General features: G+C 37.8%; 1 protein-coding gene across 4 annotated transcripts in view; it reads right to left on the bottom strand.

Annotated features, from left to right (window-relative positions):
• Positions 1 to 14,624, bottom strand: part of MBTD1 (mbt domain containing 1) — a 61,255-nt gene that overhangs the window by 17,302 nt on the left and 29,329 nt on the right. For all 4 annotated transcript variants that reach the window (XM_090257688.1, XM_090257687.1, XM_090257689.1 and 1 more), the window contains 6 exons: positions 7,555 to 7,672; positions 2,293 to 2,427; positions 2,004 to 2,092; positions 1,588 to 1,822; positions 933 to 988; positions 500 to 604 (listed from right to left, as the gene is read on the bottom strand). In XM_090257688.1, coding sequence (XP_090113814.1) covers positions 500 to 604; positions 933 to 988; positions 1,588 to 1,822; positions 2,004 to 2,092; positions 2,293 to 2,427; positions 7,555 to 7,672 — 738 coding nt within the window. The remainder of the gene's footprint in view (positions 1 to 499; positions 605 to 932; positions 989 to 1,587; positions 1,823 to 2,003; positions 2,093 to 2,292; positions 2,428 to 7,554; positions 7,673 to 14,624) is intronic.

Raw genomic sequence — 14,624 nt, 5'->3', positions numbered from 1 at the left:
TTTTATAAGTTTCCAGGGGATTCTGATTCCTAACTGAAGACTGAGAACTACTTTTCTAGATCTTTTCTTAAACCAGTTGCAGAAAAGAGGAAAAGAGAAAATAAAGAAAATAATTTAAAAAAAGAAAATGAAAAAGAAAGTACTGCCAAAAGGAAGGAAAAGGCACAAAAAGTTAACACAGGAAAGTGAAGACAACCTTGGCCTTGTCACAATTCTGTGTTGCACTAGCTATGGCCACCAGGAAGTAATCTGAATAAATATTCTTCCTCTGCTTAGGATACACCTTCAACAAATAAAGGTGACAATCTTGACAAGCTATATGAGAACCTCTGATAAAAGAATTCAAATTCATTTTGAAATTACTACTAACTGACTTCCCAGTAAAGATCCAGACACACAATTTTATGTCAAAATGAATTATGTTAGGGGCTTCCTTCTTCTATTACCTAAACACAGTTCCTATAATTGCATTTCTCTGTTTTAAAACCCATTCTCTTACCTTTCTAATAGTAGCGACACATATTGTGGAAAGATTTAATGGGTCTATAGCTTCCAATTTCATTCCTTCCTTGAACCATTCCCCACTCTGGTCTACTTCTTTTACCTAAAGAATTACATGAAAGCACATCTACTGTTACAAATGCTCTAATTTTAATAATTACAATGTTACCAATTAGAAAAGGTTTACCACATGGAAATACCAAATGCCTTCTCCTACCTACCTAATAGGGACCTTCCATTAAGGAACAGAGAATTCAGGTAAACAGACAGAACTTAATAATTATAATCAATAATTGTGACACCTATGAATTACAAGGTCTCAATCCTTTTAAGTGAACATATGTAATTGTGATTTCTATAATTTAGGAAAAAACCCACAACCCTCTTTCAAACATAATTTACAAATGAGGGTTCTTATAAAAACTTCTTACCTTAGCAAATAAATGTGGTGGTGTATCAAAATGTCCATCCTGTTTCTTTGTAATATCTACAAGGAAAAGTTACATACTAATCTGTCAGCATTTGTGAGAAGATCAAAAACCACGTTTCTTTGAAGGTTTCAAACTCACAAGGTATGTATACTCTAAAACATGGCAAAAATACATGCCTCCTACATTTATGATGAACAACCTTTCATAGTCTTTCTCTCGTCAGGGTACATGTGCCATTAAGTACACTCGGCCAATTAGAATGCTGGTATTTCCCTAATAAGGGAATTACAACTTTAGAAGCATGTTTTAGTATTAAGTCTAACCACATGTAATCCTGCTATTTTGATTAAAATTGAATGGAAAGGGAAAGGCTGTCTTTAGATCTTTCAAATGGACTTAATAGAAAAGTGTAAAAAAAACAAATATAGTTGTGACCAAAAGTGCATTATTTTTAAATTGAGAACAAGTGGAAGGAATATAAAGGAATTAGGACACAAATATTCTGGTGTGAAGCTTCCCTAATTAAGGTAATAAGCAGCCCAGACAACCAGAATGCTATTTTGTAACCTATGCTATTCTGTAGAGAAAAATAACCAAGTAGTACACTTCAGCCTGCATGATACTGTCAACAGGAGTTCCTGTGACAGGTGCTTACCAGATCTTTTGAATCGATGGCCTATGCTTCGGGACCACCCAATATGATGGATCAATGGGCTGTGCATATGGCACCAGAAGTCATCTGCTCTGTCTTCGCTGTCTTCATACACTAGCCTTAGCCTTCCTCCAATGACGCTTTCCACCACTGCTGCTCGTGTTCGACACAAATGCCTCTTGTCAACCACTTCTACTCTCATGCAAGGTTTGAAAGGGTACTGCATACTTTCTGACACCTTAAAACAAAAGCAGATAAAAACTAGAATTCATGACAGAGGTCTACAAGTCAGTTTACTGTTGTACTATTGAAAATAACTCTGGCTCACTAAATTAAAACAATTCCTTAGAACTTAACTTGAGAGTTACTCTTTTTTATAAAGCTCTCAGTTGATACTCCAGTCCTTTCTAAGTCTTTACCTTCTGTGAGAAATCAGGAGGAAGCGTTTTGGCACCAGTAAGTCGTTTCACTAGAAAAGCTTTCCAGTTTGTATACTTATGCTGAATAGCTGAAAGAAAAGAAACAACCAGTTACACTTGAGCTAAGAGGAGAACTGCTTCATAAAGTATTTGTTAAAAAAAACTTCCTTGCAATTTAGAATATGAAGGGCAACAAGTTATTTTAATTTCTATATCACTTTAATGTTACTATGAGTGAATCTGCATTAAAGTATGTATATTTAAATTACAGTAAAGATAAACTACTTACTTCTAGGAGGGACAAGAGGTTTTCCACTGGCTGCACACCAACCAACTGGATGGATATCAGAACTACATATATTGCACCAGAAGTCTAGAGCAGAGTCATTTTCAAATCCTTCATATCTTAAAAGGGCATTGTAACCTAAAACCAACAAATCAATCACCACATAAGGAGAAATCAAATGGAATAAAGCAGGATCTAGCGCTGATAATGGCTGTAAAATCTCAGTGTGCATCTGCATCAGAAACACATGCAGGACTTGTGAAGAGACGGCTAGGCCCCACCCCAAAGGTTTTGATTTAGCAGATCTCGGGTGAGTATGAGAATCTGCATTTCTGACAAGTCTCCAGGATGCTACTGCCCCTGGTGTATTATGGATCAGATTTTGAGAACCATTTGTACAATGCAATCAGTTTAACTGTTTTCACAGCATGGCTTCCGCCTTTGAATATATTTAAATTTTACTCATAGTTTCTTATATTCTAAAAAAGAAATCTGCAGTGAAAACAGGATTGGAAAAGTTCTACTAGAATGTGTGATTTTGAAAATAAAAAAAGAAGATTGTGTGTGGCAAGTTACTAAAACCTAAGACATAGAAATACACTTAAAGTACATTTCAAAGAAATTACTTTATCCAGCTGATAAGGCGACCAATTATTCTTGGATAATTTGGATTTAGCTATTTCAAGAGTCTAAATTCTTCTGTCCTATTTATTTGGAAATAAGACTTGAAAATGCTATATAAAGAAATTCAATAAACACAAACAAAAGTATGTGAAATCACTTAAAAACTGTATGTACTAAGCAAATAGAAGGCTATATTTCATAGAAAGAACTAAGTATGTGATATAACCTGTTTATAATTTAATAAACCTTATGTTGAAATAGATTAAGGTTTAACTAAAGGCCTTCAGTGGAATAAAAGAAGACCAATAAACTTATATTTCAGGCCAGGAGCTAAGTTCAGTAAGCATTTTCATGGGTTAATGTCTACGATAAAGATTTAAAGCATTAAACCTTTAGCCTTAAAATTCAATAATTCACAGAACAATTCATGAGTTTGTTAACACTTGCTAAGCGCTACACTTCATAATATCAGGCTCACTTCTAAAACATCATTAGAATAAGATATATGAAGCAATTAGATAAAATAAAAATGTAAAATCAGAGATGGAAGGTAGAAATAATTCTTGGATATTAAATGCAACTGACTTACAACACGTTGGATAGAAACAATGTATTGCTCTTTTAAATTATGATGTAGAGAATACAATCATTTAGAGAATGCTTATATAACTGATTTGTGTTATACACTGAGTACAAAGCATGGGACAGACTTCCGTTCAAGATGGCGGCATAGGCAGGCATGGCTTGCCTCTTCACAAAACCATGTCAAAATTACAATATAAAACAACCATCACTCAGAACTGTCAGAAATTGAGTTGAATGGAAGTCTGACAACTGTGGAATTAAAGAAACCACATCCATCCAGATGGGTAGGAGAGGAGCAGATGCAGGATGGGCTGGGCCCTCACCCACGTGTAGTGGAAAAAAATTCGGGAGGGATAACTTGGGAGCAAGGAATCCCAGGCCCACACCAGGCTCCCCAGCCCACGGTTCCAGTGGCAGGAAGATACGTCCCCACATCTTTCGGCTGCAAAAACCAGCTGGGATTGAGTTGATGGAAGAAACTGCTGAAGCCCCAAACAATTTCTCTTAAAGAACCCCCACACAAACTCACCTACACAGATTCACTCCCTTTAACTTCTAGCACTGGGAGTAGCAGCTTGAAAGTTACCAACGGCATACTGAGAGAAACTGAAGTGTCTGGTATCAAGATGAGCAGAGGCCATTGTCCCTTTTCTAAACACTCCCCCCACAGAGCTAAAGAGCCAGCAAGCTTGTGCCATATCTGAGGCTCCATCAACCTGGCTAACACTGTTTGACCCACTTTGGAGATCTTCAGGGACTCTGCCCGCCCCTACTTTAGAGGCTCACACAAGCTTGCTTTTCCATATGAATAGCTGGTCTTTCCTCAGGCTTTACAACTTCCAAAGCCTACCAAACAAGCAACAGTTGGCCTTAGTGAGCCCCAGGCCTGGCACTAGCAGCAGCCAGCCTAGATTCACAGCTTGGCTTCGCCTGGGAATCTCCAAGCCCAGCACAAGCAGCAGCCATCAGACTGCTTCACAGCTCAGGCAGGGTGGCCCTGGGAAAAACACAGGTGGGTGCTGGCCTTGGCTTGTACCACCCAGGAAACCCTAGGGCCAGTGCACCAGTGGACAGCCACAGACCACATTGAGAGCACCACCACCCTGACCCTGCACAGCTGATCCTCCATGGAGGGCAGAGCTTAGTGGTCAGTGGTCAGTGGTCAGAGCCAATCCTTGCAGCTGACTGGCCTGGGTAAACGCCTCCATTTATCTGCCAAGAGCAACCAAGGCTCAACTACAAGAGGAAGGTGTACTCAACCCACACAAAGGGTGCAACTTGAGTGTCCAGCTTTGGGTGATAGGGGAGGCTGTAACAGTGGACTGTACAGGACACCTACTACATTAGGCCACGCTACGAAGGCACAGAGTCAAAGAAGTTCAACCTAATATGTAGAAACAAATACAGGGAGGCTGCCAAAATGAGGAGACAAAGAAACACGGCCCAAATTAAAGAACAGATCAAAACTCCAGAAAAAGAGCTAAACAAAATGGAGATAAGAAATCTAACAGATGCAGAGTTCAAAGCACTGATTATAAGGATGGCTCAAGGTGCTCAGTGAGGACCTCAAGAACATAAAAAAAGATCCAGTCAGAAATGAAGGATACACTAATTGAAATAAAGAACAATTCACAGGAAAACAGTAGAGTGGATGAAGCTGAGAATCAAATGAATGATATGGAACACAAGGAAGCAAAAAACAACCAATCAGAACAAGAAAAAAGAATCCAATAAAATGAGGACAGTATAAGCAGCCTCTGGGACAACTTCAAGAGGTCCAACATTCACACCATAGCGGTGCCAGAAGGAGAAAAACAGCAAGAAATCATAAGTTTATTTGAAAAATAATGAAAGGAAACTGCCCTAATTTGTTGAAGGAAATAGAAATGCAAGTCCAGGAAGCACAGAGCCCCAAAACAAGACGGATGCAGAGGCCCACTCCAAGAAACATTATAATTAAAATGCCAAAGGTTTAAGATAAAAAAGAATCTTAAAAGCAGCAAGAGAAAAGCAATTAGTTACCCACAGGGGCATTCTCATAAGACTGTCAGTTGATTTCTCAAAAGAAACTTTGCAGGCTAGAAGGGATTGGCAGGCAGTATTCAAAGTCATGAAAAGTAGGGACCTTCAGCCAAAATTGCTCTACCCAGCAATTTAGAATCGATTCATTTAGAATCAAAGGGCAGATAAAGAGCTTCCCAGACAAGGAAAAAAACTAAAGGTGAAAAAAACTAAAGGAGTTCATCATCACCAAACCGTTATTATATAAAATGTTAAAGGGGCTTATTTAAGAAAAAGATCAAAACTATTAACAATAAAATGGCAAAAATACTTATCTATCAACAATTGAATCTAAAAAACAAACTAAGCAAACAAGAACAGAAACAAAATCATGGGTACAGAGAGCGTTTTGATGTTTGCCAGATGGAAAGGGGGCATGGGGGAATGGGTGAAGAGGTGAGGGGATTAAGAAGTACAAATAGGCGGTTACAGAATAGCCATGGGGATGTAAAGTACAGCATAGGAAATGGAGTAGCCAAAGAACTTATACGCACAACTCATGGACATGAACAAATGGTGGGAGGATTGCCTGAGGAGTGGGGGTTGCTGGGTGGAGGGGGGGAAAGGGGGAATAAATAGGACAACTGTAATATCATAATCAATAAAATAAAAAAAATAAAAAATAGTAATTCTTTGTATTAAGAAAAAAAAAGCATGGGATATTCTTATGGGAATAAGCAAAGGCACAGAGATGACAGAGAACACGCTATATGAAGAAGATTAATCTTATTAGAACAGATCACTTATGAAGGGGAGCAACAAATAATTTGGTCATTATGTACGGCATGACTCAAATAGCTGTAAATGCTGAGCATCTTCATCCCTTACGGACAAAGAAACCATCAGACATTTGAGCAGAACCTGACCAGGTAGCTCAGTTGGTTAAAGCATCACCTGGATACGCCAAGGCTCCGGGCCTGATCCCCGTTCAGGGCACCTATAAGAATCAACCAATGAAGGCATGAATAAATGGAACAACAAATAGATGTTTCTCTCTAAAAATCAATAATTAAAAAAAAAAAAAAGACATTTGAGCAGAAAAATGGACTTAAAAGATCATTTTTAGGTAAATTAAACTTATTAGCCGAACGTAATGACCAGTATGCAGGGTGTCTGGGGAAGGATTTCTGGAGAGGGGACTAGAAAGAGTAGAGAGTAGGACACTTCTTCCAGTCATCTAAGCACAACTTTTCTTATCTGAGTGGCTGTCCCTCGTCTATACTACCACAGTGCCCTGCTATACCACCACCTCTCACTGAGCATCTTGTTATAAACATATTCAATATTTGACAGGTGTAAGCTTGCTGGAAAAAAATAAGTCTTACACTTCTGCACATCACTTGCTTACAGTGTCTAATGTAGTAAGTACCTAATGCATTTATTTCATAAGCAATTAATAAGGTCCAAAGTATACAAAAGTAGTAAGGATGAAGAAAAAGGAAGAGCCCAAGATACATAAAATTATCAACACTACTTTACTTTTGGTATTAAAATCTTATCATTTTTTTATAGTACCTCAACTGTGTTACTTTTTGAAGTATTTCCTTATTCCAGGGGTTGGCAAACTATATTACTGGCCCACAGATCTGGCCTGATGTTTTTTACACTGCCACCTAAGAATGGTTTTTACATGTTTAATGGTTAAAAACAAAGAACAAAGGAAGAATAGTATTTCATAATATGTGACATTTATATAAAATTCAAATTTCAGTGCCTTTAAATAGAAGTTCTACTAAAACACAGCCATGCCTATTCACTTAGGTATTGCTATGGCTCTTTCCATGCTACAGTGGTAGAGCTGAGTAGCTATGACAGACTGTATTGGCCAAGAAGCTGAAAATACTGACTGTCTTGCTTTTTACAGAGAAAGTTTGCTAACCCCTGTCCAATTACCATATATATCTATTTGGCAACATTTACACAATTTACAAATATGATTCCTTACAAGTTACAAACACATTCGGCATTTTCTAATACAGTAAGCGTGCTTTTCACCTGCTAATTTTACAATTCCAGCAATCCAGAAGACTTTGGTAGGTAGGCTGCAGTCTGTATTGGGAACTTCTACTCTCACATTTTCTGAGATATCACCCCAGCAGGTCCCCATAGGTGCCTGTCATATAAAAATTATTAAATTATCATCTTAACAACATAAAGCCTAAAACATTCCATCCAAAATTAAGCGTTACCATCACTAATAAAATATTAAACTAAAAATGCCGTTTAATTCATTCACTTTTCTTTAAAAATGTAATTGTTATTTCCTTTTGCACAGAATTCTGTTTGGAAAAAGCCAGTGACAGGGTCAAGCTCAAGATGAAGAGGATTCACATATATAAGAATAGATCCACGTTGACTTCAAAATTCAACACTGTCCTAAGACTTTAGCAGTAATTTTTGTAAAAGCTGAATCACACCTTGGTAGATTTCACAGGATAAAGCTGACTTAAGAAACTCATTTTTAATATGTACTGAATGAATGCACTTTACTTTAAGTGCTAATTTTAAGAGATCTTGCCATAAGAGCAGAAAGAAAACTTCCCATCAGTAATGTTTCCAATAACAAAGGAGAAACAAAATTTATTTGTATTTTCAATTTAGTTAAATTCACAGAACAGAAATATAGCCTGTTAAAAACAGACATGTGGCAAAAGTACTAAATAAAGTTATTTAAAAATTGGAATTTAAAAGTTTTTGGAGATGCATATCATGGTTAAATAACTTGTTCATTCTAAATTTCTTATGCAGGAGTTACTATAAACAAAGAGAAAACTTTCAACGTTAGAACAGGTAATCACTAGCCTCCACACCAAATGGTTAAGATGGAGACCCAGAAAATGAACCAAATGATCATCACGAAGAGATTTTCAAAAATCTCACATATGTTCCCAAATTATAATTTCCATTCTATTTTAATCCTTAAAACTTGAGGCCACTGCCCTGGCTGGTGTGGCTCAGTTGGTTGGAGTGCCCTCCTGTAAACCGAAATGTCGTGGGTTTGATTCCTGGTCAGGGCACATGCCTGGGTGCAGTTTAGGTCGTGGTCAGGGTGCACTATGGGAGGCAATCAGTCAATGTTTCCCTCCCCTTCTCTCTCTGAAATCAATGAGCATGTCCTCGGGTGAAGATTAAAAAACAAACCAACCAACCTTGGGGCCATTTACAATTATCTGGAGCATTTGCAATGGTTGATTAAATCAAATAAGTGAATTCAGGAATATAAATACTGATAATACTAAACAGTCTCTGTGGCCCTTGATAACAGCCCCTCATTAAATATAATTTAGCACCTTGATCACAGAGAAAAGGATTAGGTGAGGTTATAAAAGACCTGATAATACAAACAAATCAGGAAAAGACAAAATAGCTTGAAACCTCAAAGGAGAGTAAACACACACATCTAGGAGTTACACGAACTAGCCAATTTTAACACTGGGCAATGTTTTTCATGCAAGCACTCCCATACTTTGGTGAATGCTACCCCAACAGGAAGATTAGCCTAGAACAGTATTCAACCCCTATCCTCTCAATAGTTGATATGGAATTTCTGAAGGAGAGGAAGAAAATGTCAAATACTGAACTAGGATAAGTCTGGAACCAAACACAGAGTCAATTTGTAGCTATTGCTTCAAGTAGCAACAATGAAATCTGCCTCAATAACCTGGAGACAGTGGCCTATCTCAACTGTTTGTGATTCTGAAAGGGTACATATGACTATTTCCTTGAGCTGTGCAAAGAATAATACATCCATCATGACTACCTCTTCCTGCTTTTTTAAAAATTGAAATATTGGACCCTTCAGGTTCTGCTATCTCCCCCTATATCACTCTAGACTAGGGCCATCCCTATTGCCAGCAGATATGATCAGAAAAAAGAGGCTGGAAGATAGGTAACAGAGATTAAGCTAAGATAAATTAACACAAAGAACATGTATTCAACTCGGTAAGGACGAACCAATCAGAGCAGGCAGATGTAGTTAAATGAACATACTGAATTAAGGTAGTGTATTCATCCCTCTTCATTTTGCTGCCAAATGTTACGGAACGGGTTTATTTTCTATTGAGAAGAAAGAGGCACGGTACTGCCGACCAGTTGGGGGTTATGTTGGCACACTGCTGAGTGAATTTGGCATACAGGACTCGCTTTTGAATTAGACACGGCAATGTCATACTGACTCTTTTAAAAAAGCCTTAGTAATTGTTTGGAGAAAATAACTTTTAGTTACATTTTATTAAAGAAAACAAAGTATCAATATGCTCACTTAAAAAATAATGTTGACTTCAGTGGGGAATATTGTTTTGGTCCCTACAGTCTGGATTGGTATAGGAGAAAGTAGCAGAAAGTGACATTTGTTCTTGCCTGTAAATTTGTGGTTCTGCTAGGCCCTCTTAAACCAATCCACGTGGTTTACTCTAAGAAAGAAAAAAGAGGAAACAAAAACAGCAACAAAAAAGAGCACTGTAGTCACTGCATAGTATGCGCTCGATGTGTTGAAATAATGTCATTTTATAGACATATCTGCCCTTTTGTTTAAAATGAGTACTCTTAAGTGTGGAAGACTAAATGACCCAGGGCTTGACAGCCATCTTCATCCAAGTCATCTGTCTTCTCTTGCTGGCAGGAGGGATACCTCTGAAAGTCTGGATTGGCATAGCATGAACTAGCAGAACCATCATTTACAGGTAACAACAAATTTACCTTCCAGACTCAGGACGAGAGGTCCACCTCAGGCTCCTCCCAAACCAGGAAGATCTGCTTCACCACTTCCTGCTCCAGGGCCACTCGTGAGGGCTATCTGGGAGCGACTCTCCTTCCCTGCAAGGTAAGCTATCATCAGGTCCTGCAGGACACGGCCAAATCCAAATGCTGAGGGCTCCCCAGCACAAATGTATAACCTCCACCTGACTGTCTCTAAGAAAATAATTCGGTGGGAAGTCTTAGTTTCTGCACTTCAAGAACATTCCCAGATAGTCCAATAGCCCGGATGATAGTACTGAGACCCTAGGAGGGCTGATACACTGCACCCATGAGACTCCAGGGCAGAAATACAGATTCCCTTCCATAGCGCTGCCAACCTATAACTCTTGATAACCACACACAATCTTCAATATTAATAGAGTGTAAGTGGAGAGAGGGTTAGCCCTGAAACTGCACTAGGTAACAAAAAAGGAATCAATCCTGATAGTATGGCAAATGCAGAAAAAGCCACCATGAAAATACTTTAACAGGCATATGATTACTAAAGTACATCAGGTAGAAAAAGATGAAATATTATTTGGCTAAAATAAAGAAGAAACCATTACAAAAAATGAACTAGAGAGTACGCCTAAATACTACTTGCTGGAATTAACAGGCAAAATAAAATTTGTTCCCTCTTTCATTAAGCCCACTCACCTTTCAATACCAGAATCTACTTTTTGGGGTGGTGGGAGCAGAGAGATGGGGAGTGCAAGGACAATACAAAAAAATGGGATGCGTGGGGCGAAAGTAAGATTACAAATGAGAGAATGTCACGTGTACAACATAACAAGACAGAAAGCAGTGGTTACTTGTTTGAAACAGTACATAGTTAAAAAAAGAACATATTAAACAATTATTGTTTAAGAATTGGGAGACTGCAATAGAAAACAGACCAAATTAAAGTAATCTAGACTACTTAGGTTTTCTTCAAAACTGGTGATTTTTGTTATATCACAGTTCACTGCTTTCCTGCAGAGAATCTTTTGTGGCAAGACAACAGCTAACTCAGATGGAATACTGCCAAGTGCCTGAACTAATTTAAGTTTTATTTCCCTTAGAAAGAATTTCTGCAACCTAGGATGACATAGGCAAGATTCTAACATAGTTAAAATAGATGTGAAGTCATAGTTATTTTCAACTTTCAATGGAGTCATGTAAAAGTGCGTATGTGTGGTCAAGGCTAGGGAAAAAATTTTTTTTACTTGGAAGAGATTATTTTACTGATAAACGCATACCCAACAAATATGTAAGTTCTGCTATAAATCACTGTATATGTATAGTAACACATATACAAACAAAAGGGCTTTTCTTTTGTTCATAAAATTTTAAAGTCTACTTGTGATACATGCTACAAAGAAATATGGATATCCTTATCCCCTCAAAATAGCTGGTGTACAGGTCAGGTACCAAAGAGAGGATTAAAAAATATCATGTAAGAACCACCAGGTAATATTTGTGGAGGTGGCATGAAAATGTATAGTAAACTAAGCTTTAAAGTTACAGCACACATGTACCAGCATACATGTACAAAGGACCTTTTTCAAAAAAATACAAAACCGCAACGATTTTCAAGGGCAAAGAAGCAGGATGATGACATTTCTGGCTTTACAATGACAATAAAACAAGACACCAGAGTATATCGTCCAGGTACCAAAGAGAAGAAATATGAAACCTGTTCAATATATAACTGAAGGAACAAGATTTTAGCTTTTGAATGATTGATGTACATTTGATATTAGCACATTTTGCTTTGCACTGTAATGCCTAGAAATATTTTACTTGATTTTAAAGGCAAATAATGGGAAATTTGGAGTGCTTCAATTTAAGACTACAGTCTTTAAAAAAAGTTAACAGTGCTTTACAGTTAAATGTTCTGCATACACATAGATTAACTGGAGGCTATCTTGGGTCCAAACATAAGTTACTACTAGAAGAAAATAATCTGTGATTTTCATTAACGTATATATTGTATCTAACTGACATGTGGTTCTGTAGTAGTATTTTGGAGATTTTTCAGTTAGGATAGAAATGGATCCTGCTTTGAGGGGTTGTTAAATAATAGGAAAAAAAAAAACCATATTGGTCTCTTCTCTGGTTCCTAGCACAGAGCTATTAAAAACTTCCTAATTTCCTAAGTAATAAGAGCATTAGAAGCTTCTTTCGCTCTAATATTTGGTCTTTGGCCCGGTTCTTGACACAGAGCTCCTAAATCCTTCGGAACTCCCTGGGCGAGGCAGTGCTTTTTGTTCTAATGAGCAACTCTTTGTGGGCTTCTGAACAGCTTCAGGATAGGAACACCAAGCTGTAGTTGTAAGCTTGGAACTTCCAGTCCTAACCCTCATTTTCCAGGAAAGCGGGAGGGGATGGGAAGGGAGGTCATGCTCATACGATGAAGCCTCCATAATAATCCCGAAGCACAGGGCTGGTGAAGCAGTGGAGGTGCAGGGAGAGCGGCCTGCCTGGAGACGTTGTGAAAGTTCTGCCCCTTTCACGTACCATGCCCTATGGATCTCTTCATTTGTATCCTTTGTTATATTCTTAATAATAAACCAGTAAACGTGTTTCTCCGAGTTCTGTGAACCATCTTCGCAAATTATTGAACCCACGGGGTCATGGGAACTCCAATTTATACTTGGTCTGTCAGAAATACAGGTGATAACCTGGGACTCTGGATTGGTGTCTGACGTGGGGGCAGTCTTGTGGGACTGAGCCTTTACGTTGTGGAATCTGATGCTCACTCCAGGGAGGTAGTGTCAGAATGGAATTAAATTATAGGATATCTAGCTGGTGTCAGAGGGTTGCTTAATGTGTGGAAAACCCTCAGCCCAGCGTTAGGACTATTGTGTGGTACTACTGTGCGAGTAAAGAAGCAGCGCAGGAGTGTTTTTCCTATACAGGCTTAATTCAATTCGATGTTAAAAAATAAACAAATAAATTTTTGCATTATGAAATGCAGGTTAAAGCCCAAAACTGAAAATTACAATCCAGCTACTAAGCAAAGTAGCAAGTTTCTTCATTTATAATAAGAGATGGGTCAAATGAACTAGATGTTTTTTAAGATGACTTACAGCTTTGTGACCATATGACTTAGGATTAATTAAAAAGAGCTATTATTTAACTCAGTGGTTTCCAACATCTCAGACTGCCAAGAAGGGGGAGCCAAGGGTATGGGAGTACCATCCCACCTCTTCCAGATCAATCAGAGCATCTTCCTCTTATTGTATTTATGCTTATTAGGGAAAAGGGGAATTCTGATGCTTTAAAAAAAAAAAACCGTCTGAAAACTACCACCTAGAGAAAATAAAAGATATATCAGATATCTGGCAATCATAACATACAGATTTCTAAGTGCATAGATTTAATAACAACTGGGCTTGATTTCCATTGCTAAATTATAAAAAAAACATCAAACACTGTTGTGATTATAAACCACTTTGCATAATTATAGCAATTACCAAAGAGAATATAGTCCTATAATATACTTGGCAGAAAATTCATTGTCAGAAGAGACCATGGAAAGAATTCTACTCTTAAGGCTCTGATACTACCCTCACCCTGAATGGCTAGTTCAATCAGAACAACTCTGCTTCCATGTTACACACAAGTGTTTTTAAAAATTATGTTTGAATAAAGAATTCCACAGGAGCAGGGAAAGGCTCCCAACCTGTGTTCAAGTTGAAGACAAGGCACATGTAGAGTCTGGAGGAAGCGGGCCCTACTGATGAACCAGTGTTATGGCACATGTCAGGTCCTAAAAGACTAGAAGACTGGATCTTGTGTTCCCAGCTGCTCCTGACAACAGGCTTTCTAAAGCCAAAGCTACTAACTAACTCTCCTTGAAGAACTAGAAAACAGTCTTGGGGGGGAAGCATGAAGAGTTAACTCTACATAACAAAATCAAGTGCAGCACAAGGAGTGATGTCCTAAACCAAATGTGAGCTTCAGATGAAAGATGCTGGTTAAGGCAATAAAGCAAACTCATTTGTATTAAATCACACTAAGAAATTACCAACTTAAGATTTTTCCTATTTGATAAGGACAAGGCAGTAAAGAAAGATGAGTGGAACAAAAAGACACTGGGTGACAGATGCCTCACCTCTGTAAGCAAAAGAGGAGACTCCACATTATTCATTATTAATAATATGACTAAGGCTACATGCTCTATTCTATATGATAGAATACTTCAATCTTAAAACAGCAAAGTCAAGAACAAAATCCATCAATTTCATTATTATAACATTTTCCTGAAAATAATTTTAATAGTCTTCCTATTCAAAGATATGAAATAAAACATGCTATTGGGACTTTGAAATGTTATTTAAAAA

This window comes from Furipterus horrens, unplaced genomic scaffold (assembly GCF_987537825.1).
Source record: "Furipterus horrens unplaced genomic scaffold, mFurHor1.1.pri manual_scaffold_11, whole genome shotgun sequence".
NCBI classification, from domain to species: Eukaryota; Metazoa; Chordata; class Mammalia; order Chiroptera; family Furipteridae; genus Furipterus; species Furipterus horrens.
Note: the sequence above shows the minus strand (reverse complement) of the source record. Positions and strands in the feature narration are given on the sequence as shown.